Source organism: Tauraco erythrolophus, chromosome 7, assembly GCF_009769465.1.
Source record: "Tauraco erythrolophus isolate bTauEry1 chromosome 7, bTauEry1.pri, whole genome shotgun sequence".
Lineage (NCBI taxonomy): Eukaryota > Metazoa > Chordata > Aves > Musophagiformes > Musophagidae > Tauraco > Tauraco erythrolophus.
The window spans coordinates 58,707,635-58,732,942 of record NC_141471.1 but is presented as its reverse complement, the minus strand read 5'-3'; the positions used below and the strand labels follow the sequence as shown (position 1 = coordinate 58,732,942).

At 40.4% G+C, this 25,308-nt stretch overlaps 1 protein-coding gene across 2 annotated transcripts in view; it reads left to right on the top strand.

The window, feature by feature from the left end:
• POU6F2 (POU class 6 homeobox 2) overlaps nucleotides 1-25,308 on the top strand; it is a 317,937-nt gene that overhangs the window by 272,005 nt on the left and 20,624 nt on the right. For both annotated transcript variants that reach the window (XM_086614806.1, XM_086614807.1), the window contains one exon: nucleotides 20,664-20,870. In XM_086614806.1, the coding sequence (XP_086470932.1) occupies nucleotides 20,664-20,870 (207 nt within the window). The remainder of the gene's footprint in view (nucleotides 1-20,663; nucleotides 20,871-25,308) is intronic.

Here is a 25,308-nt window from a genome sequence, read left to right as displayed (position 1 = left end):
ATCAGAGAGCGATCAGGACATCAGGGAGACAGTTTAGAGAGAGATGAGAGAGGCCAGGTACATCTTGTAATGTTAAAAAAAAGCTAGCTAGCAAGAAAGAAATTGTATAAATAGGTCATTGCAGCCCAACTGAAAAAAAGTTGCATTTTAACTTGTTAAGTCATCTTCTCCAGGGGCCTGATCCACTCCCCTCGTTGCAGGCTGTGCATTAAGCTGAGATGTGTTCTACTTGATAGCACAGATAGACAGACAGCCTCAAAGCCAAAAAGATGGTATCAGGCTCATGCACCGCACTGGCGTTGAGGGAGGATCGGCACCGTTTGCCATGCTAAACTTTCCTTCTTCTTTCTCTCTCAGTTCTTTTTGTCAGCCTTCTAAGGGTTGTCACCTGTTCTGGTTTTGCTTTTTCGGATCCTTCCACAAATGGAAGCATAAAACCGTGTATAATCAAGAGTACAAATAAACACATCGCTGATGCCAATGTCAGTGACAGATCCCCAGACATCCCAAGGTGTCCATTTCCCTCATTGGTGTTCTACTTCCCCTGTCTCTACTGTTTTCATTTCCTGACAACAGCTCTTTGCCACATGCTGGATCTGAGATGCAGTTAGTTAAACGTAGGTCTTTAGTCTCATTTTAGATATTGTACAATGCTCCGTTAGGCCTCCTGTGGCCAATTCAGAAAAATGCTCTTCCCTCTAAGTCTTTTTGCTGTATCCTGACAAAATCCTAAAACATTTCAAATAGAATAGAAGTCTACATTGTTTTCAGCTGAATTGCTCCCTGTTTAGGTGAACACATGCCTGTGTGTACGCGCACACATACACAGCTGAACAGAACACTTACCTTCACACTCATCTCCTCTCAGGAAAGATACTCACAGGGATCCCAAATTACAAATATTTTAATCACCTCCTTGAGTCACTCTGGGATCTGTTGAACCTTTATTCTGGTGACAAATGAAAATAAACTAAACCTTCTCATCTTGGCATGGGAGATGCCGTGCTGCTCTCTGTTACCTCAAATCTGTCTCTAGCTCAACGTTACAGGTGTGTTACCATGACTGTACACGGGTCGTAGTTGTTTGCAGTCTATTAACTGGGGAATATAATTAGGCCTGTATTTTTCTAAGGGTTCGATTTCACACCAAGGTGTAAGTATTACTGAATTACTGCAAAGTGAGAGGTAAGGGATACTGTGTGTTAACACTACCCATTCACTACTAGGAGGTACAATGTAGACTGGTACTATTGACAGCTCTGCACAAGAGGTCAGAGTGAAGTATTTGAAAGGTCCAGAAAATTAAGGTTTGTTAGCAGAACTCCATGGGAAAGGTTTCCCAACCCCTGCCCACAGCATGGCACAGTCTGCCTGTCTCATGGCATGTCTCTCATGTTGATGAACATCACCTCCACAGCCCCCTCCAAAGTGCTGGGAGGTCACTTCCATTTTTAGGTGTTCAAATCACATGTTCTGGGATCTGCACTATAGATCTGTTAATTTCCATTGTACAGATACTGATGTGTGGGGTTTATATGCCCAGTCTCTCAACTGTTGTTATTAGCACCTAAAGCGCACCACTCGATACTTTTAAATCTATATGTTGTTCTTCTGAATAGTCTGTATTTATACCCAGGAGTATGTCTCTCATAACTCTGATACCCTGAAATGTCCCAGCCATTACATGTTCTGTTCAGGTAGGGACACACGTAGGAGACAGTCACCTGTCGTTGCTCTCAAGTAGATACGTGAATTTGAAAACAGAAGTTGGTTCTGGGGAAGCAGAAAGTTTAAGAATCTATGGGAACAGGGTAAATAAATCATCAAGTCCCCACCTTTGAATGAGAATAGCATGTAATGGCCTTAGCAAAGAATGCCACTTTCTTCTCTAATGCATCAGAGAAGTTTTGCCACAATGGCCAAGACAAAAAACTGCCTGGAGACTGTGATTAAATGTTTAGCAACTGCTTAGAAAAGTTAAGATTTTGATTTTTAAGTTTTCTTCACAAAGGTCCAAAGAGAACAAAACTACCTGATGCTCAGTTCACCAGCTACAGAAAGGCAAAGGAAGCCCTGATGTGATTCCTGCTTTAATCAGAGTACGATGGGGTGTTGGAAGGGAGTACATGGCAAAATCTAGACAAGCTTTTTGCCAGCTTCTCAGCCAGGGTAATTATTTAAAATCTGAATGTTGGACTGCTGGCCTAGAAATAGTTAGTAATACACAGAAGCATTTGCCTGTTCAGATACCTTCATGCTCCTGTAACATACAACAACGAGTAGTTAGAGCTTTGCTTCCGTGGAAGTCCTTCACCAGTGATGTGTTACATCCTGTACATTGGGAATAAAATGACACAAGGAAGTGTGCTACAACAGAAGCCTTTTTTTCTGAATACAGATAAAAGTATATATGCTGACTGTTACTGAGTCGAGCTCAAATTCTCATAACCTGATTCATCAGCGTAAAGGGTCCCTCCTAAAAAGCATTTACTGAGGCAAGTTGTACCCTTGGCTCCCTCTTGCCTTATATTTCTCCTTAAAATCATATGCGGTGAGAAGAGGGAACAAACATGAATGATGCATGCCTGATTCACTAAATCACCGTGGTCTCTGGCAACAGCACAAATGTAGCAATGCTTAAATCGGCCTCGTACTACCCAACAAATGATGCAAAAGGAGCCCTCAAAGAACACAGGGTGAGGGGAGATAAATGAGCATCATGTCAAGGCGGCAATTTCTCACTGAGTTTGCACAGAACATGGAAATTTGACTTCCAAGAGATGGTTAGGGAATCTTTCTAATAAATCTTCAGTCCACAGTCATCGCTGTGTCCTTTTTTTAAACTTACTTTTTAAGAGCTGTGTAAGTTATACCCTCCCCAGTGAAATGTGTCAAGATATTACCAGTCAAGTTGAAGTCATTTAAGTGAATCATCTCTGTCTCTGTGTTTATATTTGTGATGGACAGGGATGGTCAAACAGGTTTCATTTTGTGCATGTGTTGAACAGCTTTTCAACCAGTAAGGTCTTCTCAAAGCCTTATCCTATTTTAGTAGTAACTCACAAAGGGGAAAAAAAAAAAATGTTGAGCCTCTTCCATTGAAAAAGCCTCTGTGGTTTTTTAAATTCATTTATTTATTTTAATTATTTTATCCTCCTTTTTTGTACATCTGAGATATTCAGATGGTCAATAAAAAGGCAGTGGTTTTCCAAATGACTTAGAAGCTGTAGGTCAATATTAGAATTGACTGGTCCTCAGCAGAGTCCTACATTTCTTTAGGCTCCTGGTTTTGAATTCGTTTTCCCTGATTTTAGCCACATGAAAGTTAGTTTAGACTGCATCAAACCTAAGCTAGTTACTTAGTCTTCTCTGTCATCCCTGAAAGAAATAGGCGCTCTTGAAGGATAAAACATCTCCCTGATCTCAAGCATGCATTCCAGGCCGAGATGAATCACCTCGCGGAGATTCCTCACTCTCTACATCGACAAGAGAGACTTCGAATGGCCGTCTGCAATGGGATTTCTAATGTTAGGTGGCTGATTCCATCCTTAGAACACCGCACACAGGTTACTTTTAATGGGACTTGAGTCCTTTTGGTAATGTTGTCCTTAAACTCCCCATGGCAGTCACAGGTTTTAACTCAGATCCTGGTAGCAGCTGGTGGTGGCCACGCAGAACCCAACGCTGGCTGACCTGCCTTATTTTTGAGTTGAGTCTAGAGGCACTTTTCAATTTCTGTGAAAACTGTGCTCCTGTTTTGCGTACTTCCTTCTTTGTGTTTCCTGAATAAATAGAGGAGTAACATCCCAGAGACTGAGGTAATGAATGGTATCTGTTTGAATTATCTAAAATGTACTTAACTTTACTGATATTTTAACTAAATGATGGATAGCATGACTATCTTTTCTTTCAGGTAAGATTAAGTATTCCATCTGTATTGTTATTTAAAAATCAGTTGTGCATAAGTGAAGACTTTGCATCTCTGAGGTTCTTCTGATTAAAAAAAACCAACTTAGAGTCTGTAGTAGTGAGGAAGAAATCTCTCCCTTTGACAGATTACCTCTTACATTCTTTTGAGCATCTACTCTGCTGTTTTGGTTAGGATGGAAAAGGGATGCACTAAATCCTTAGACCATAGGCCAGCTTAAAAGTATTTCCAGCACAGCTCCAACCAGCAGATGCTACAAATGTCATGAGAGAGTTTTATCACATAAGCGTTTCTGTCTAAAAAAATAGCCTAAATTGCCAGTGTTCAAATAATTTTAGGTACATGCCTAAGGCAAACTGATAAACAGCCTGTTCAGCCGGGGCCATCGTAATTATTACCAGCTTTACCAAATATTATTTAAATTTTAATTTATTTCCAAATAGTATGTATGCTTAGAAGGGGAGGCACATCCTTTAATTTGATTCCAAATACTCTGCAGTTGTTCAGAAATGAAATTCGAATGTTGCTCATGGAATTTTCCTCATTTTTTGCCAACAAAGAACATTCTTTAGTCCATATGGTGGCCTGTCAAAAAAAACCCCGTAAGAATCAAACAGCCTTTCCACCAAGAGCTTGACCTGAAGTAGGCACTTCAGCATCTGCTGCAGGACTTGCACCGAGTGTGTGGGACACAAGGTAGGGTTTTGGGTTTTTATTACAGTGTCACTTTAATAGCAACTCGAAGAAGGAAGTTGCCATCGCCACTTTGCAGCTCTCCAGCCAGCCTTCTGCATGGGGGCCGTAGCTTCGTGTCAATTAACTCAGTTTAATTGGTTTATTTTTCTTCTCCAACAACGACCCTTTGGCCTTGCCTGCTGCACAGCCCTGTTTATTCTTAAGCACTGGTTTATATAAACTTTCTATCGAAATCATCCCTTTGGAAGGGAAGATACGTGATAAGGAGTTTCAATACTTGTGCTATCTTTGTTATCTCTTGTGGCTCACAATGGAACCTGAATCATCATAAAATTGCACCATAAATTTGTGGTTTATATGAGGAGCATCTGTAAAATAAGGAAAAAAAGGAACCGATAATTCTCTACCTGACTCTGTATTAAAAAAAAAAAAAAAAAGCAAACAAGGAAAAAAAGCCATGATTGTCATGGATAAGAGTGCAAATTGTTCACCTCTAAAAAAAAAAAAAAAACTGCAACTTTTTAAGGTATAAACTCATCAACATAATTCTAATGAGTTATGGTCTTTGTTGTGAGAAATAAGAAATCCTGTGCTCTCACCCTAAAGAACATTAAAAAAACATTACTGACAGGAAATTGAAAAAGTAATATATGTCTGAATGAATATGACAACTTTTTTCTGATAGAGCAGATAGATAAATGTCACACACAAGTTTCAAAATACATTTAATTTTGCCACCACAATGGATATTCTCTTCATAAAATATATATGAATCAGGTTTGAATCATAAAACTTGACTGTGATAAACAAATGCATATTTGATAACTTTTTTTTTTTGAGATGCTCATGTCTTTTTTGAGGTTATTTGTTGTTTACACATCTTTACGTTTTCATTTCTGAGCAAAGCAGCCTGAGTGACAAATCTCATGCATGTTGAGCCTGGATGAACTTTCTTTTTAATCTGAGAAATGGGTTCCTTTTCTTCTGGGGAGGGTTGAGGGGGAGGTGAGGGAAGGAGAGGCTGGTAGATGCACGGACTCTCTTAGGAACTGTCGTGTTAGACATCACTGAGTTTTCTAAGGCTCGTTCAGGATAGGGTGACGGATGAGAAATGCATGCAAGTATTTCAGAGCATGGGGCTGGAGGAAGAATCACGGTAGAAAGAGCACTGTCTTTTACATTTTCCCCCACTGAGCAGCAAGTCTCAAACCAAGGACCAGGTTGTCCATGATCCAAGAGATGAAAAAAAGACTCCCTGTTAAAAGCTACTGAGTAAATGGAAGTTTTAGGCTCTCAACATATGCATGTAGCTTTGGAGGGAAAGAGGGAAAGAAGGGAGTGTCCTCTTTTGCATTTTTCAGGCACAGATTCACTGGGGAAGCAGAGGACTTTATTCTGTGCCATTGGAGCACATACTCCCTGTCCTGACAGCATGAGGGCTTCTTCTCCCTTTTCAAAACAGGGACCAGCTCAACCCTTTCTTTCTTCAGTCTCCAGACATCAGGCTTCTAGCCCTTGGCTGAGCTCTTGGAGGCTGCCCTTGTGCCAGTGCGCTTGGAGACCTTATCAGCAACGAATGCAGTGGCTCTCGAGAAGGAAATCTGTTATGTATCCAGAAGCATCCCTCAGGATTCTAGTGTTGCATTTGAATCTGTGTTAAAAAATGAGGTATAATTACATTTTACTACCTCATTTATCAATCTTTTAGTATAAATTCCTGCAGCATTGTGAGCAGAACTGAATAACATTTCTTTCATCTCTGACTTCTGATGGAAAAATGGCATTTTATCTAAATATAAAATGTGTCAATTTGACAAATTTCGTTCAGTAAAAATTTAAAGTACAGTGGCTGGATGAGATTTAAATGTCGCATTTTTACATGTTCTGGTTGAAAATTTAGTGGGTTTTTTTCAAGTTTAGAAAGGTTAAAAGGAATATGAAATATTTCCGCTTTGATTAGAATGGCTCAATCTACCCCAAACAGGTTTTTCAGATTTTTATTTAATTTTAAATTTAGCTTAAGTTCCAATTTGAATTGAAAACCAAAATGAAAGAACGAGAACGTAATTTCCCACTTTCTTTCCAGAACTACTCACGAGTCATCCACTTGGTTTACATGAGGCTGTTCCATTGGGCAGAACGGGTTCCGTATGAACAGGGAAAAAGAGAGATAATTCCTACATTTTCCTAGCTTCAGCTGAAACCAAAGCCTGAGATAACCAGTCAAAACCAGACCCGGGCTGTGCAGGGTACATGTTAGCCTGAGATCATTCATAATTTAGAAAGAGCTACGGGCTGCAGCTCGACCCAAACATCAGCTTGTGCCATGTTCAAGTCCCAGGGGCCATTGTGTTCAGGTCAGTAGATTTACTTCTGGGTTTTATTAGCAGAAGTAAAGTCAGAGAGAAGCTTGAGAACATTACACAAGTGTAGCTCCAAACTGAAATGGAGTCCAGAGATAATTGGCATTATTATCAATGAATAAGAAGCCCAGAGATGAAATCTTCCTAGGAAATATTACCTGGCAATTGGCAGCAGAACCACAGCAGACCGTTGAGTGCAGCAGAACCAGCGGACCATTGAGTGAAGCTCAATGGCTCTTGTAAATGACTTCTGAGATTCCACTTATTCAGTCTGCTCCTGGCTCGTAAGATCCATATTGCGATATAATCCCAGACAGTTTTATTTCCCTAATATTGGGGACTAAAAAGATAGAGCTATTGTGTATGTCAGGATCAAATATGTTTGCATGCTAATGACTTCACTCGAATGAGGAGGGGGAAAAAAGGAACCCATTGTGGCCTGAGAGGCTCAGTGGGGTAGAACTATGAACAGTAAATATTTTTTCAGTCCTTAGCGTACTCAGTGTCATTATTTTGGGATATTGTGCTATCTTGGCAATTAATAATTTCTTTTCTGTCTAGCCTCTTCCTCAAAACTTACTGGCACTGTTCCGGTATCTTTAAGCATTCAAAAGAATCAAAGAGCTTTCATCTTTTAATGCGTTTTACTCTGCCGTGCTCTGCGCAGGAAGAAGTGCTGATACTGTTCCAAGGGCAGGTGATATATTCAGTTCTCTCAGAAATGAGCATGATTCCTTGACTTATAAAACTGAAACTCTGCCATTACCCACAATTAAAACGTTCCATGTGCGAATTATACTGTGGCGTTTGCACTTCACTCGTCCTCTTCTGCTGTAATTCACGTGCACTCAGGAATCTTCTCCACTGTTGCTCCAAGATTTAATAAGAAGTGCTTTACTGAGGGGTCATATTATTAAGACTTCATTGGTATTTTAAAAAACGTAATAATAATATAAATTATTAATATGGTTAATTAAATATAAATAAAGGGCATTTGTAAGTACAATATGCATTTTGACAATATTTAAAACTGAATTTCATTTTGCTGTTGCTATTTCCCCCTTTCATATCAGCTTTGTTCTCCCTATAGAAAGTTGCACCATTTTCAGTCTTAGTAACTAATATCTTGCTCCATGGATTGATACAGGGGAGATTACTCAAAATAAGGCAAAGCCTGAATGAAGGACGCAACATCTGACCATCCTTGCTAATACTTTTAAATTTTCATATCCCAAAGATGATATCTATGGTTGGGTTCTCCGATTCTTTCAGGCAGTGAGTATAGTACATCACTCCATAAGGAGTCTTTTTGCTTCATTTGGATCATTTCCACAGTAAGGTGCTACGTACCAGGAGAGGGAGAGGCTGGATCTGGTAGACTTGACAGTGTCAGGCTGGTGGACTTGGCAGTATTAGGTTTGTATTTGGACTCGATGATCTTAAAGGTCTTTTCCATCCTAAATGATTCTGTGATTCCAAGTGTGGACTGGCACAGCCAAGCTGTGGAAGTGCTCTGGATGTTCCTGGGGAGGAACACCCAGGGTAAGGAGGAGAGAAAGGCTGTAGCTGTAACTGTGAATGGTGTCCTCTGAACTGGGGAAGGATCCCTTTATTCAGTGCAATTCACGAGGTCCACTGACACCCCAGCTGCCACAGCTGAAGAGTAAGTTGTGCAAAACAATAGCTCTAGGGAAATATGTAAACTGTAAGAATAAGAGTCTCCTCTAGCATCATCGTTTCATTTCTTTCCCCAGCTGGTGGCCATGTTCTTAAACGTTCTCCACAGTGTGTAGAAATGACCTTAATGTCTTTTCCTTTTGTATCAGGAGTGTTTCAGTGCTGGTGAAGGCAAAGTAGCACCTCTTTAGTTCTTTCCTCAGGAACCTGTAATCCCAGTGCATTTTATCAGAAAATGCAGCAGTATTATCCCTCTTGCAAGCCTTGATAGAGTGCATTACAGTCTTCAGTTATCTTAACTAAGAGGAAATATGAGAATATTGCATAATTTAGCTTTTTTATTTTTTTTAATGACAGGTAGGATTGTTGCTATTTATTGTCTATAGCACCACTATAATCATGACTGGAATAGTGTGCTAAGGCCTGATTCCAACATAGGAAAAAAAAAAAGGATGGCCTGCCCAAAATAACTTGAAATGTAAGTGTAAGACAAGTAACAAATACAAAGACAGAGAAGGGATCCTGGAAACAGCTGATCTCGGCCCTTATCCTCCCCTCCTCTAGAGTCAAGAAGGTAAAGGATCCCCTTACCTTTGGTCCTCTGCAGGCCACAGTTGAAAAGAAAAGGAAATGTTGTTAGGACTGATACAGAGACAACATGCAAGGATAGAAAATGTTCAAAGTGTCTCTGATCCTCCACCTTCCACAGAACTGGCCTCAAGGATACGGGCTCTGCTGCCAGCGGAAGATGAAGTGGTTTGAATTCATATCAAAATACATAAAGAGAAATTTCAGTATGCCTGTCTGTGTCGGGAGCATGTTGCTTTAGTACAGCAGCAGTGTAGGTGATAGAAGTGGGACTACCTCAGGCCCACTGTTGCTTCTAATAAGAAAATGATAGTTATTTAGCTCTTCCTTCAGCAAACTTATGGACCAGCCCTGAAGAAAACTGGTAATTAAGCTGCATGTTCTCTTCACAGGTTCATAAAACACAGTCTTTTGCTATGTCTTTCCTAAATTGGAGAATTTACTTAAATTTAACTGTCATTTTTCAAGTACTTGGTTTAGTTAGGAACATCTTGAGTGTAGAAAAATGAGTGGATAGCCCTGAGAGGGACTCAAATCTGTATATAAGCTACCACAGACAAATGTATTTGGGCCAACGAGATGGAGCAGTAACTGAATGCTGGATATTCATCTCCACAATTAAGTGCTGTTGGATCAGGAGAATGTTTTGTCTTGACAGAGGTGCTAGGACCAGTCATTGGTGGTAGATACCATCACATATACTAAGTATCTGTATCACAGAACTTGCTATAACTGTGATTTGTGTCAGGTGGTGGCGAGAGTGCAATTAAGTCAAGCTACTAAGATGTGAGCAGAGCACCTTTCTTCCTCATCTATCTGTCAGCTCAGGTGAAATTGATTAATTAGGCTTTTGATAATGTAATAAGGATAATTTGATAATAACTCTTAGTGAGCCTTACAAAAATTACCTAAGGCTCATGGGAGTACTGGCAGGGAGATAAATAGTCTTTATAAGAACATATTACAGATGATTGAATGGAGGACTGGAGTTTTAGTGACTTTCCAAAGGTGAACTGGTTGGCAGAGCAGTGTGCTGAACCAGCAGCCGTGCCAAATTTCATAAGGTAAGAAGAACTAAGTCTGGCTTATATTTGGTTGACAAATTTTCAAGGAAGTATTGGCACTGAATGAACAATCCACTCTCTCTCTGATGATTGTGTGACAAAGGGAAGTTGTATTTGATCTCAGGAAGGTTTTTTTTTCCCTAGAGATTCAGATCTAGAATCTTGGAATCATGGCCATTTTCCATCCAAGAACTTGCATATGACCCATCTAAATTTTCGCTCCTCCTTTTAGTGAAACTAGTTTTTCCTTCTTGTCTTGAACATCCATGTAATTGTGATATATAAACAAAATCCACCCTCAGGCTGGAATATTGGTTTCCATAGTAAGGATCCACAGTAGGCAGGAAAGCCAGAATGGTTCATTCCATCATAGTCATGCTGGTGGTTAGTGTTGTGATTCGTTCTTAGTAGTCTGAAAATCTCTTGTAGAACAAATCTATGCTCTGTAAAATTTAAAGTGTTTCAGTAGTACATTTGTCTGGACAGGTGCAAAGGTTTGCACAACTGTTTGCATAGGCCTTGCCTTGAGGTTTTGAACACTGTCATATTAAAAGTTAAAACTCATTAATTAATAAGACCAACAGTTTTATATTGTGTTTAATTAAAAAGTCCAGATCATCTCAAGTCGTAGAAACATCAGCTGAAGTAGAGTATGACTTTGTAGTTAAAAGAATGTCTTGTTGCAGAGGGGCAATGTTGAAGTGGTGGGTTGGCAGACAACTTCCGTCTCATCCATAGTCATTCATCTGAGCAGCAAGCTCAAGGTTCGTAACAGTATTTTGAGGAACATGATTGTATAGCTGCAATGTTGAGTATCATTGCTACTGATGCATGGCAGTATCTGTTCGCCACCTTGTAGGGAATTTTGGCTAAATCTGAAACGGTTGAATGGATCAGCAGGCCTAACTAATTTCACCTTTAAGAGTTACAGACTGACAAATCCGACGATCTCTGATAAATATTTTATATAGTGTATATAATTCGATAGTGAGAAGATGAGAGTAGATTATTGAAGAATATACTGATGACCTGAAAATTCTTTGACCTGTAATCTAATTAATGAACTGTGATCCTAAAGATTGCATCTGAAGATCATTTGGTGGTTAATGATTTCAGTCCAGTTCATCATGGAGAAGTGTCCAAGAAAACACACATTGGTATTTCAAACAGACAAGTCAAGGCTAGAATAAAACATCGTTAAGCCTTCAAAGTTATTTGTCCAGAATACACTTCTGTTTCCTTGGGAAATTTCATCAATGAAAATTAAAAAGAAAAATAACTCTTAGAGGATCCCAAATTTAACATATATGTGCAAGATCATAGTATTTCTGGTGGAATAAGTTTCTCAGGAATGGCACCACAAGATAAAACAGCGACAGCAGTGACTGTCTACTGAAGGCAATCAAGAGCATGCCATCTCCTTAATCCAGCTTCTTGTCTTTGCAAAACAAGTTGGAAGGAGTAACTAGAGAAAAAAATAAAAATAGAGCACCAAAAATTCTTCTGCTTGCCCAGACACAGACATTGACAATAGTGTATAAGATCCCTTTTTTCAAAGGGTTAATATTACAACTAGAAGAATCAAAACAGTGCAATTTCAGTGAGAACTATTGCGGTAGTGGAGAGCATTGTTTTGTTCATACCTGCACAAGATTCTGTCTCAATAGCAGCTCTTATTTAAAAACCACAGGACCAAAGAGCAATTACTAAACCCTGCCTCATTCTGGCTCCCAGCCTCTAGGTAGCCTCTCTGTAGTAGGCTGGTGCAATGCAATACAACACCAAGTAGCAAAGCCGGTTCCAAACGAGCCGATAATGTCACCATAGCATGGAAGCGACACATCGGCACGCGTTGTGCTCGGCCTAATTAGGCTTGCTGAGAAAGGGCAATTTGCTTCCCAAGCCAGCCTGGAATGGCTCAGCATGGCATGTACTGCGCAGCGTAGGGATGCCTACATTTTCTGCTGCCCTACGTCCCGTGCGTTAGATCCTGATACGACTGAAAGCAAGTCCGCTCTCTGTGCTATGAGGGAGAAGCAGCAGCAAATGCTTACGTTAATGCCCAAAGAGACAGTCCTTCTTCTAAACGGTTTGTAATCTAAAGACACAAAGTAATGGCTGGCTTTGCAGATGCAGCACATACACAAAGCTCGCAAAGGCTGAGGGATTCTATTTCAGAGCAGAGATTTCTCGTCTCTGTGATGCTTGGTACTTAATTGAGATTGAAATCTTAAGAGAAGCCAAAGTGGCAATGATGTTTCTGTGGGCAACTATGAAAATCTCAGCCTGCGTTAGAAGAAAATAGAGGTGAATGAGTATTTACCAAAATATTTTCATTGTAATTAAATCTAGAAATTTATGCTGGTGGCTCAGTTGCTTTGTATTTACCTCCTGAGAAAATGAATATCATTACTTTTTGTTCTCAAGAGTGTTTGCAGAAAAAAAAAGATACCAAAGCCACACATACGAAAGTGTATTTGCATGTAGACATCCTACAAGGATCTGCACAGCAATCAGGCAAGTTGTTGGTGGTTTGAGAGACAAGCAGTCACATACTAAAAACTGTAAGTTGTGACTTCCTTTTGTGATCATCAAACATTATTAGAAATCATGGCTGTTATGACAGCATTGGCTGTTTTGTCATAACATGATAGCATGGATCTGTTGTCATAACAAACAAAAATATTACTAACATATATGCAAGTCATCCATCAAATAATTTTGAATAATGAACACTTTCATAAGAATCTAGCTAGCTGATTTTCAGAAATGCCTGGGACCTGTAAATCTAATTAAAATCAACAGTCGCTTTGCTCAACTCAGAGAACTGTGACCTCTAAGGGTTCTTATGCCTGACTTAATTCTTGATTTTAAAAGGAAGCTAAATCTGATAAGTAGATTGCTTAGAAAGAACCATTCAGCAGGCACTCAACATAGTTTTTCATCTTTCATTTGGTAATTATATATCTTCAGACTTTTCTAATGAGAAAATGTTATGTTGTGTTATTCGGGATGTTTGATAAAAGAGGCGTTCTGACTGTATACATGCCCCTGCAAACAGAACATAACAGCATTTGCTTGAGCAAAACTTCCCCACATAACTCCTACGGTGATGACAAAGTCCTGTATAGTTTGATGGTAGTATACAAACATTTTTTGCTAAAAATTCAAGCACTGAGAAAGTCGGGCAGAACGTCAGACCCAGTGTTCCAGTATGATGCTTACAAACCATACACCATTCAATATATTGTATGATATATGATCAATAACTAACCTTGAAAATTATAATTCCTTACATGAAATGGTGACTCAGAAGTCTGATTTTGTAGGTGCCTGTTTCCAGTATCACCATTTGATGCTGTGTTCTCAAAATAGCATTTTGTTGTGCCGTTTTTTTGAGTTCTCATCAGGAAATACAACACAGCAAAGGAAACTTGAAAGCTTTGCATAAATTAATACCAATTTTACTTTGAAAGGCACAGGCAGACTTAGCCTCATCCTGTCTTGAGGTTCACGGACCATATTGTTGTTACTCCAAAGAATGAGATGGAATAGCATTTCTTTCAGAAGTAGTCTGCAAACGGATCTTGTATCCATGTCTCCGGTTTTTCAGTGTGTAAATTGGTAGTATTTATAGTACTGTGTAGATAGATAGCTGGGTTTATTGATACTGGTAGAAAATAAATTGTGTGTGTATATATATGTAAACACATATGTGTCTATGTGTTTATAACTTATACAGGGAGTGTATATGTGTGTATATATATATGTGGTTAAGAAAGGGGCAGCTGCACATAGGCTGAAGAACCCTGTGCAGATTCTCACTATTCTGTCCTGTCCTCAGTCATTTTCTCCTTAGATTGTCTCCTCAAAGTAACTCATGCTGATGCAGTGACCATACAAGAAGGAACATATCCGTAAACAGAAGCATCTTCTGAAAGAAATTTGAAAAACTGTAGAAAATGAACCAAGCCATAAACACTGTGCTGTCTACTGTAGGTAGTATGACTGCTGGAGGTAAATTAACTTTTGGCCCTGTAAAACTAGAAAAAATGAGTTGAAATGTACCAGCATTGTGTAACAGAAGCCAAAGAGAGCTTTCATTTCAGATTATATTCTGAGGACTGGAAAATGAAGATGAGTGAAGCATTATTCAAATCAGCAAACATTCACTCACGTGGTGATTTTTGGCTCACTACAGAAGAGTAAGACTTCGATGCATTCTGTTCACAGTTTGAGAGGTTAAATTAGCTTATGCTTATATGGTGGTTTGCCTTGTTTTACTGAACAGTTTTTCTGTTGCTCCTTTTTCTTTTTCCCTCTTTTTCTAGTTTATATTGTTCTTCTGTTGTTCAAAACTGAATAATTAACTTTCAATATTTAAAGGGCTGTAATACTGATGAAATCAGAGAGACATTCATTTTGATGATATGGCTGGAAAAACTTAACATGTCCTTTTTATAGTTAAAGATGTTTTTCAGACAAAATGGCACTGCTTTATGTCAGCCCTGGATGACAGTAGATACAACCTCGTGTAGTCAGTCCTTAATTTTACTTAGCCCTTTCACAGCAGAAGCAAAGACAGGGGTTGAACCATCCATTTGGCTACAGTTGATTGTGCTGGGAAAACAATGAAGCAAGACAGAATTCCTGTTTTTGATGAGGGGAGAGGGAGAAGAATTTAATTAAAAACAGTTGCATGCTTCATTTTAGAGTATCATAGTAACTTCACCTAATGTCAAAACACAATTGGTTTGTTAGGAGCCACGAGGAAAGACTCACTGCTGGGAAATCAGCCATTAGTCCTTCATACAGTTAAGCAAAATATGGTTTTATATCTGCAGTGTGAATGTGGCTACAATTAGACGTTTGTCTCTGGAAGTTCTGAGCAGTCGCTCAGCTTCTGCCCGTGGTTTTGTGAGTTACGGCGAAGTAATCCACAAAGGCAGTCAAATATGAAGATGTGTTGCCAGTCAGGAAAGGATAAGACTGGATTATTGTTTTTTTATGTTACTGTTTCTTGAGGATCAGTTGTTTAAGAGATCAGATGTCTTTATTCCGTTTCTGAGAAGGAACCTTTACTGCACAAAGCCAGGGACCACCGTCTGTTTAATGGTACAATAGTGACCAGCACTTCGGTTTGTCAGTGCCAGGACATTACCCTGCCACTGGGGGAAACACAGAGATCGTTGATATGCTGAGGGTTTGGGATTTTGGTCAGCTCCATTCCTTGGGATTTTACCTTCACTTTAATTGTGTGCTTATTCTTTCATTGCAGATGAATTTGAAATTTACAGGACTATGTAGGCAAAGACTGCCGAGCCCACAGATGGTATGTAGGAGCAGATCAACAGATTAACTTCATGTGCAAGCCAAGCCCCACAACTTGATTTCATATAAATAACACTTAATCACAGAAGTTGTCTTGGCAATGGCGGGTTCTAGTTGTAAGATCTGAGAGGCCTGATCTCAGATATCTTGAAATCCTCGCGTGCTAAAATGGCACTAACTAATCAATCAATGGGAAATACTCAGATGCCCTTAAAAATCACCCTGAATTTGCTTTGAAGTTAGAAACAAATAATTGACAAAATAACTGATTTTTAAAATTTAGTTAACATTGGGAAATATAAAAAACTAAACTACCTTCTGTAAAAACTTCTCTCTGAGCACCTCAGGATGCAATTGATGTATCCGTTAATCCATAAACAAAAATGAAAGAATCTTACTGAGTACTTGCAGTGAAAATCTGACTCCACCAAGGCTTCTGGCAACGCTCTGTCACTTGAACAGGGCCAGAGTTACAGTCTGGGCGTTTTAATTAGAGGGGGACCAAACCCCAGTCTTTGTAGAAAAGCTGAGATCTGAATTTACATTAAATGTCTTGGTACGATTTCCAGTGTCACATCTGCACTAATTTTGTGCCTGTATCTGGAACCTGTACCTCACATAGATACCACCATGAGTCGCTTATTGTAATCAACAGCGCTCCGCAGGTTACTCTGCCCGGCTCCCATAGAGGTTATGGAGCATTGACAGAGGGGTCCCTGGAGTTAACCCCTGGACTCAAAACTGTCCACTTAATGTTTTGCATATGACATCTGTTTTGCAGCTCCTCTGTGAACGCTTAGCGCTTGCTTTCAGTTGTATGAGGTATAAAAGGAATTGTGAAAGTCAAGTGCACAGTATAAAAAAACCCAAAGCTTTTTTAATTTTTTTTTTTGTAGCATGAGGACTTTTAGGGATGTGTTTGTTTTCTCAAGAACGTGTTTGGCAGTTGGGATTGTTTATGAATTTGAGTCCAAACACACTCAGGAGTAAAAAGCCTCTTCTGCTATGTCTCAGAGAAGTTGTGGATGCCCTATCCCCGGAAATGGTCAAAGTCAGGTTGGACGGGGCTTTAAGTAACCTGATCTAGTGGAAGGTGTCAGGGCCCATGGCAGGGAGGTTGGACTAGATGTTCTTTAAAAGGTCCCTTCCAACCCAAACCATTCTGTGATTGTGTGATTCCATAAGTATCTTGTGGGATAAGTCCCTGTCACATGCTATTCCTGAACTGTCCTTGAATATAATCTGAAATAGCAGCAGTTGCTAGAAAAGAGCAATGCTTTCCCACTAGGGAAATCTTTGGCAATTAAGTAGTCTGCACTGTGGCATGCCAGTGTTTCAAGCCCGTGCCATGGTCTTGTTTTATTTCTTCAGAAAATTTGAATTGTCTTCATAAAATGCCAGCTTTTACGATACTATAACAGGACAGATTAGCAAGGCCCAGGATGGACTTTCTCACCGGAATTTGAGGAAGAGGGATCTGGTGCAGCGTCAGGACAGTCACACAAGGTTTGAGGAGGGGCTCCAGTTTCAGTACTCTTCCCTAGTGAATGTTTTACTTATTCATACATAAGCCAAGCAGTGTGAAACTGGGAGCTGTTAGGATATTTCGGAAAGGGTACTTCGGGACGCTGGAATCCAGGTTCAGTCATATCAAAGCTGCATGCCAAAAACCAGTAGCCCTGTTGGTTAACTAGAGACAGGTGGACATCTTGTTTTGAACCAGACAAGATTTTACTTTTTTTTGGTATAAAATTGAAAAAAAATCTTGAAATCTAAGTAACTGTTTCACAAAGTGGGAAAACTGTTTCCCATTGAGATTTACCCTTGGCTCCTAGGGTAACACCCCTGAGGGCATTTGTTCCTTTGTCCTTCCGGAACGCCTCTCCCAGCTGCATGTTGTCCCTGCCCCGTTTCTGGCGGCGTGGATGTGCAGCGCACCATGTACAGCACGGTGTGTGACACACATTAATACATACAGATAGCCTTCTGCTTCTGACCTTCCAAACTGTCCACTTCAGCACTGTCATTCTGTAAAATGTCCAGCTGCAGTCAAAGAAACGCATTTTAAATAAACATTTCTATTACTGATAAAACCAGCGCAGCATTTTTTGCTTTGCTAGGATTAGGACCTTGATAGTTAAAGTTACATTGAAGTAATGACACTCCAAGGTCACGTCCTTTCCTGATGTGGCAAAGGAAGGAGAGGCCTTTGCTATGTTTCTGCTGATAAAATTAAGAAGGATTATTCCTTGTGTTTGGTGACATATGGTAAAAGCAAAGGAATGTATTTGTGACTCAGAAATATTTTAGGTCAACAAAAACTGGGAGAAATTTACATGTTGCACTGCATGAAAGTTGTTTTTAATTCACACTGAAAGTCAGATTTTAGAAAACATTCTGAAATCTGGTAATGACGTAAATAAATGCCTCCCTCCTTAGTGAACAGCCATCTTCTCACATGAACTGTAAAGCAGCTGCGGTTCAGCTAGGGACACCTTAAAAAAATTATAAAAGGACTGTGGTCTGCAGAGAGAAACTCACAGGCAATTCCAGCTTAGCAGGCTAACTCTCCAAATCACAACCTCTGTCTGAATATGCTCCAACGTGCTTCACTTCCCTGCTCTGTGAAATGGGGGCAATAATCTTTATCGATCTGTCTACCTTTCAGGAACACATTAAGGAGAACTTAAATGATATCTTCACAGTGTTGTGAACGGTTTTGATATATGCAGCTCTTACAATATAGCTTGGTAGGTGGGCCTGCCATTTTACAGGTCCTCCCACAGGAGAGCAGTCCTGCTTTTCTTTATGGCTCTCTGGTCTTCCCATCCAAACTTCTTCTGACTGGGCAAGTTTGGCAAGTTGACGATGACTTCAGCACTTTACCACGTGTCAGCCGAGCTGCCGTAGCTAACCGAGTACGCTTTTCACTCAAGGAGTTGGTTTCAGTTGTCACGCTGCACTTCACAGTTGAGCCTACCTAGCGGCACACCATCGGACTGTGACTCCTGGAGGAGCGGTCGCTCATTAGGGCGCTGTCACTTGATTGAGGGATGTCTCAGCCTAATAACGGAAGGGAGAAGGTGATCCTCTGACGAGAGCTTCTTGCCCCTCCAGCTACGCGTGAGTTAGTTGGATATCACTGCATGGTGCTTTCTTGAGGATGGATTTTCTGGGGTGGTTGTGTGTCACCTTTGATGTTTTCAGTATGCAGAGGTCTTTGCAGATCCTTGCTATTCTTCACCACACAGTTCACACATGTATCCTTTTTATATCTTTAGCAAGACATTCAAAGCTCTTCCTCTGGTTTTGTGCTCTCAGAAAGTAACTTACTGGTCTGGCCATGAAGCCACTGGTGTTTTCACTAAACGGTCATTTTAGAGCTATTTTTATGCTGTATTGTACATTTCTCATTGGTATAATATAAATTAATAGTTGAAATCAGTAGGAATGGTATATGTTTGTTCTGGAGACAAATTTGCCTTCGAGTTTGATTAGAAACACTTTAGCCTGTTTTCCTGAGGACACGAGTCTTATGGCTAGTGCCGCCCATCCTTCTCTCCCTCTTTCTATCCATCCATCTCTCCATACCTACTTAATGGCTTTGAAACAGCTGACCAATTTCAACAAAATTTATCAGAAATAGAGAGATCTAAAAAGATTATTAAGCTCCTAAATTAAATGAGAATCAGCAGATAGACTGAAGAAAGCTTCCCTCCTAATATCCCCACTGAGGAAAAAGAGAGAACTCAGCCATAATCCACTCTATTTCTCAGCAACCAAGTAGGTCTACACAAGTCAATGTATGTGACAGGGACACAGGGCAACTGGGATCATACTAGTGGGGGACAAAAGGGGCATGCATTGTGGTGGATATTGAGGATAAACAGGAGAAAGCAAGGTTCTGGAGGAGGAAGATTGGAAGCCTTAAAATAGGATAGATGTTTTCTGCAGGGCTATGATGGAGAAAGTCGGAGGAGATGTGGTGAAGGAAACATAGATGTGTTTTGGATTATTTTTTTTTAATTTTTCCTGTTGCAATGATCCTATGACTCTAGCTTCATTTGTTGTTGTTTGCAAAAAAAAATAAAGTTTGGTTTTATTCCCAAGTTTCATCAGAATTTTGTTTCAGGTGCTCTAATACTTGTAAAAAGACTCTTCCAACAGCGTAACTTTCTTCAATCTAGCAGCTTATTGAGTGACGAGCTTTCTTACAGCATCTGTTTGACATCTCATCCAAATATTAGTTTTACAGTCACGTTCATATTTTAGGAAATCACTGTATTCTCAAATCTGAGATGTCACAAGTGTCTCTTTCTGCAAGTACTTGCCCCAGAAATGTTAGCTAAAATGTTTTATCTAAAGCTAGCCCCCCCGTTGTGTTGTACTTCTTAGATGTCATCCAAAGCAGCTGCATTTTTATGAAGGTATCTTAATAAGCCATGTCCCGAAAGGCACCAGTATCTCTTGGTTCCTCCCTGAGATCACATGGGAGTGATAGGTGGTCATCTAGAGTACTAGCTATCCGTTAATCAAGGAAAATTACATAAGCACCTCAGTTCACAGTTAATAACGTTGTATGGATGAGTTGTAGAAAGCAAGACAAACTGATATTTCACTCTGTGTTCAAATGAGAGGTGGAACAAATCATCATCCAGGGGCCAGAGCGTGGCCCAGCATTTATTTCATACACTCTCAGCCACAGCAGATTTGTTGGGGATGACAGTGGGCAGTGGTAAAACGTTCAAGTGGGACGTGACGTGACGTGACGTGACGTGACGTGACGTGACGTGACGTGACGTGACGTGACGTGACGTGACGTGACGTGACGTACGAGTTTGAGAGGCCTGGTTGCCTCAGTAAAGGAATGGTTGTGTCCCACCCTCAGCCTGTCATATCTGTCTATCTGTGCTTATTTCACCTCAGTTTTATTTAACGTGCATAAAAACAAGCAATTGTGTGTTGCAAGTATATGCAGCATGTGTGCATTTGCCCTTCCTATGTCGTTTTCTCCAGATTATTGGAACAATCCCACTGATGCCTAATCCAGTCCCCTCCAGCCAGGCGGCAGGTGGAGCTCAGGGACTTCAGGTGCAGCCAATAACTCCACAGTTATTGACCAACGCCCAGGGTCAGATCATCGCTACCGTCATCGGCAACCAGATACTCCCAGTGATCAATACCCAGGGAATCACGCTATCGCCGCTCAAACCAGGCCAGCAGGTAAAGTGTCTGTAGCCTGAACGATTCTCAAAACAGATGTGGAGGAATCTTGTACCCCTCACGGACTGTCTGACGGCCTTTCTGAAACTCCCACTGCTTTCCCATTTCTACTGACAAAAGATGAGTTCTATCATACATAGGATATTAGTGCGTTCTGTGTATATACTTAAAATATAATGTCGTATTATATAATTTATATATACATTCAGGGGTTATCCAGTTATTCTTTTTTCCTTTTAAAGGTCACTGAGAAATTTTCTGCAGTGAAAACACAGTAGAAATATGAGACAGGAGAGGCCCACGTGGCCTATAAAGTTCAGTTCCTTGGCTAGTGGTCACCCAGTAGACCGAGGTTTGAAATGTTTTGGAACGTGCAGAGAAAACAGAGAAAAATATAAAGACTGATTAGTTGTCTTCACTGGAAAATCAGATGTGATTGTGCATATTTGCACAGACAGAAAGGATTTTTAGGGAAATTTTCATTCACTATGAGGCCCCAAGCAGTTCACAGATTTCTGAATGAGTGCAGCAACTTTGCCGACGCCTAGAAAGATTTCTGTAGTTCTTTTTACAGTACTCTAAAGTCAAATTCATTAGTTTTGTCTACATCTATAGAGCAAGGAATTGTAGTGTCACCTTTCCTCTCTGAAAGAGAGGAAATTGGGGATAGAAAAGACATTGAATGTGATTTCCTTACAAAAGCGTCACTCACTTAAATGTTCAGCTTAGCATTCCTGTTGCTGGTAGTGCTTGGGTTGTTAGTAGTCCTGCCTGCACCTCCAGTGGCAGGTAGCAGCCTTTTGTATGTTCCTGAGAATCCCAGGGACCTCTGAACTCCAAATTGATGAATTTTTTTTTCAACTTTAGCTGTAGAAAGCCAGTGGATCTCAAATGTGACTTTTTTGTTTGTTTCAAAACTGTTTCACATCCAAATGATTGCATTCTTTTTTCCATCCTGCCCTTTGTGGTACCTAGCAGAGGCATTTTCCAAAGCACTTGTCATTTATCTAATTCTATTTTCTTTACTGGGAGCAGATGTGTATTACTGGCAAACACTTTTGCGACTGTTGCATGTACGTGGCTTTAAACAAAGCAGGATGGATGGGAGGGTGGGCTCTATGTTCTCCATCCAGCACAGGAAAGCCTGACAATGGAATAAGAAACTCAGCAGTTTATGTTTAGCTTTCTGGGAGTGTGTGAGGTCTTGTTCCCTGAAGAGAGAAGGTTTTTCTGTCCTTTTGGGGAGGAAGCTCTTAAAAAGCATTGCAATCCTGAGATCCCATTCGAAACTGATGAAGTTTAGAAGTAAAGAGGAGGATAGGGGTCCAGTATTATGTTCTGAGACCTTCTCACCCACAAAGCAATGCACCTTCTGAGTCCTGCAGCAAAGCAACCTCTTCCAGGCAACGTCCACCAGTAGCATCAGGGGGCAGAGAGGGGACAGAGGTGCAACCTTTCTTGGCACAGCTAGCAGCACTGGGCTCACATAAAGGGACACACTGCTGCTGAAGGCTGCAGCTTGCTGAATGAGAGCAGGAGCTGGGGGTAGAACGTCAGCTTTCAGCCATATCGTGCTGTGTTGCACTAGCTCATCCAGCCTGCGTGCTCATGTGCAGACCTCAAAACAGACCATCAGCCGGCACAGGCTGTCAGTCAGTAGAGCTCTGTTCATGTCCAGGAGCCAAAGATGGGCCCCGTATTGTGCTGGTCTGCTCAGCAGTGCTGTGTGAGTAGAAAACGTTCTGCAAGATGAGTTTCACAGGGTCCAGCCTGTGCCTCTTGCGCAGAGTCCTGAGGTCCCAGGGGTTGCAGGAAGGGCCACCAGGCAACACAGAGCCTCCTTACTTGCATCTGTTGGAACCTGATCAAGAAAGTATTTTTGATTGGGGGAAAAAAGGTAATGCAAATGCTATCTGAAAAAATAGTGCACGTTATCATTTTTGTAGGGACCACAGAAAATCATTTCTATGTGTTTGTGCTCCCTCTACTGGCTCTTCTGCTTTTACTGAAAAAGTCAGGGGAAACTGCCATTGATTTCAGTGGGAGCAGAAAAGAGGTATGAGAGCCAGATTCCTCATATGAATAATGCTGGTGGAAAGTCCAAAGCAATTGAGCCAGTACTATACAAACTGCTGTATCATTTGAAAAGTAAATGGAATTACAGAAGCTATAAGGAGATCCTGAATTTACCCTATTGCCTGGGTAAAGACTTTGGCAAACTGTAGCGTTTGTCTAATGATAGAATATTTAGTCGTAAGTTTAAAACCTTGTTTTCAGAAGAACCGAGTGCTCCAACTCAGAGGGCTCAGCAGGAATTCAAAATATTTTTGAAAACGGTGTCACACTGCATTTGGTGTCTTGTGACTTGCTGAAAGAAGCTTCAGAAGGGGGAAAGAAAAGGACAAGGCAAGTTGGGGAAAAGTTTTGAGAATGTCACAGGGAAATAAGTGAGGAAGTAAATAATGTAGTAAAACGTTCCAGTTGTAGATGATCCTAGTTTAACTTTCAACTTGTCGCTTTCTTGGAACCTAAGTGCTGCGGGAGAAAAGAGGCGATTGCACGCGGTGACAGTGAGCTGCTGCTGTTAGCTGAGTCACAGTGATTGAACCTGTGCAGCCTGCTTCAGTCGCCAGGCAGTGCGTGCTGGTGCCCACGTTTTGCCCCAACACTGAAGCCTTCAACGCCTCAGATACTGTTTTTGTCAGCTTTACTTACACAGACCCCATACCTTACTTATTCATACAACTTTTTCAAACTTGACGGACTGAAACCTCAGTGTCTCCTCATGGAAACGAGGTCATGGATTACTGACGTGTAACGTAAGGCAGTGCTTTCTTCTCTGTGTTGTACGTAGGTTGCTTTTTAGTGCACACAGGCGATTCCATTGTAATCCTATTTCCTCTAGTTTTAAAGAATAAATAGATGTTTCTGATTTGTGTTCTTTACACTACCCACAGCAGGGATTGTTCCTCTTTAAATTACACTGAGTAGTTAAAGCTTCAGTGTTTTCACTGTTTTCCAAGATTTTGCTAATCTAAGCAGCAGCATCTATGCACACGCCGAGAATTCTCCTGGAAATTGTAATGGCTTTCTAAAGCAGGCAGCTGTTTGCACTCCTTTTGTAGTCTCTGTCCTTTTTATCTCTGTTCATAACCAAGTTTTTCTTTGCCTTTAATAATTTTTACTGCCCATCTCCCAACCATTTCAATTTCCACACTAATCTCTTTGAGATTTTGTGATCAGAACTGAATACCATGATCACAGTGAGGGTGCATCACTGTTTTACATAATAACGTTATAATATTTTGAGCATTGTTTTCTGTCTTTATCTCAATACAGCCTAACGTCCTGCTTTTTCTAACTATCTCTGCTCGTTGAGCAGGTTTTTCAATAAGCAGATGTATCCACCTTGATACATCTTTGCTTCCCTGATTGTTACCATGTGAGTCACTAAAATGGTTCCATTTAATGGGAATCACTTTGTACCTACCTACTCTGTATTTCGTCTGTCATAATGTTCCCTGTCATGTTGTAAACTGGATCCGTAAGGTTGCTCATGGTACTCGGTTCTAACTTAAGAAATTCACGCCTTTCTCCTGCTGATTCAACCATTGTTCACCATCTTTTCTTGCTGCTTGCTAAAACCATTCAAAAAAAATTGATATAAATCCTTTAATCTCTATGTGTAGTCTCCTTTCTTGAAAAAGGACAATTTATTCCCTGATTTTATGTTTCTCGCTTTTTTAAAGCTGTTTCTATCTCATAATAGAATAGTACCTTGTAACCTTAAGGTCTGCCCTTCCTCCGTGCCTCTCAGGAGGAATTTTGTCCGTATCCAGGTTGTATGGCTAAATGCATGTTTTTATTCAAGAACAGATGAGCTTGTTGTAACAACTTGTTAGCATTGTTATTTGCCATCAAGTTTGAAAACCTAGTTGTAAGGCGTTCTTTCATATCCTTAACAACACCTGTTAACACCAACACAACGGACAGAAGAACCATGAATTGGAGTCCTCCAAAATTGAGGAAAGGATTCACCTTGCTAACTTAGCCACAGAGCAGTTAGGTGTCTGGTGGAAGATAGTTAACTAGATTTCCCGTAGAGACAAAGAGACATCGACAAGGAGACATATGCATGTCCAAAGGGCAACTCAAGCTGTCAAAACAGAATAATTTCTACACAGATTGAATCTCTACTAGGTATCTTAGAGGTGTCTGTTGTCTCCATTGACTGAGAGGGAGCTAGGGCAGCTATTTTAGGATAGACAATTAGTTCTTAAATGAGTGAAATTAGATAGGGAGAACCCAGATGGGGTTCAAAACACATTCTTGTTTATGAATTCCTTTCAGCTTTCCTCATAATTGGTGTTTTCATAACTATTTGTTTGCCCACAGCACACAGAAGCAACGTCTGCACATTTTATTGTTCTCCTGTGTA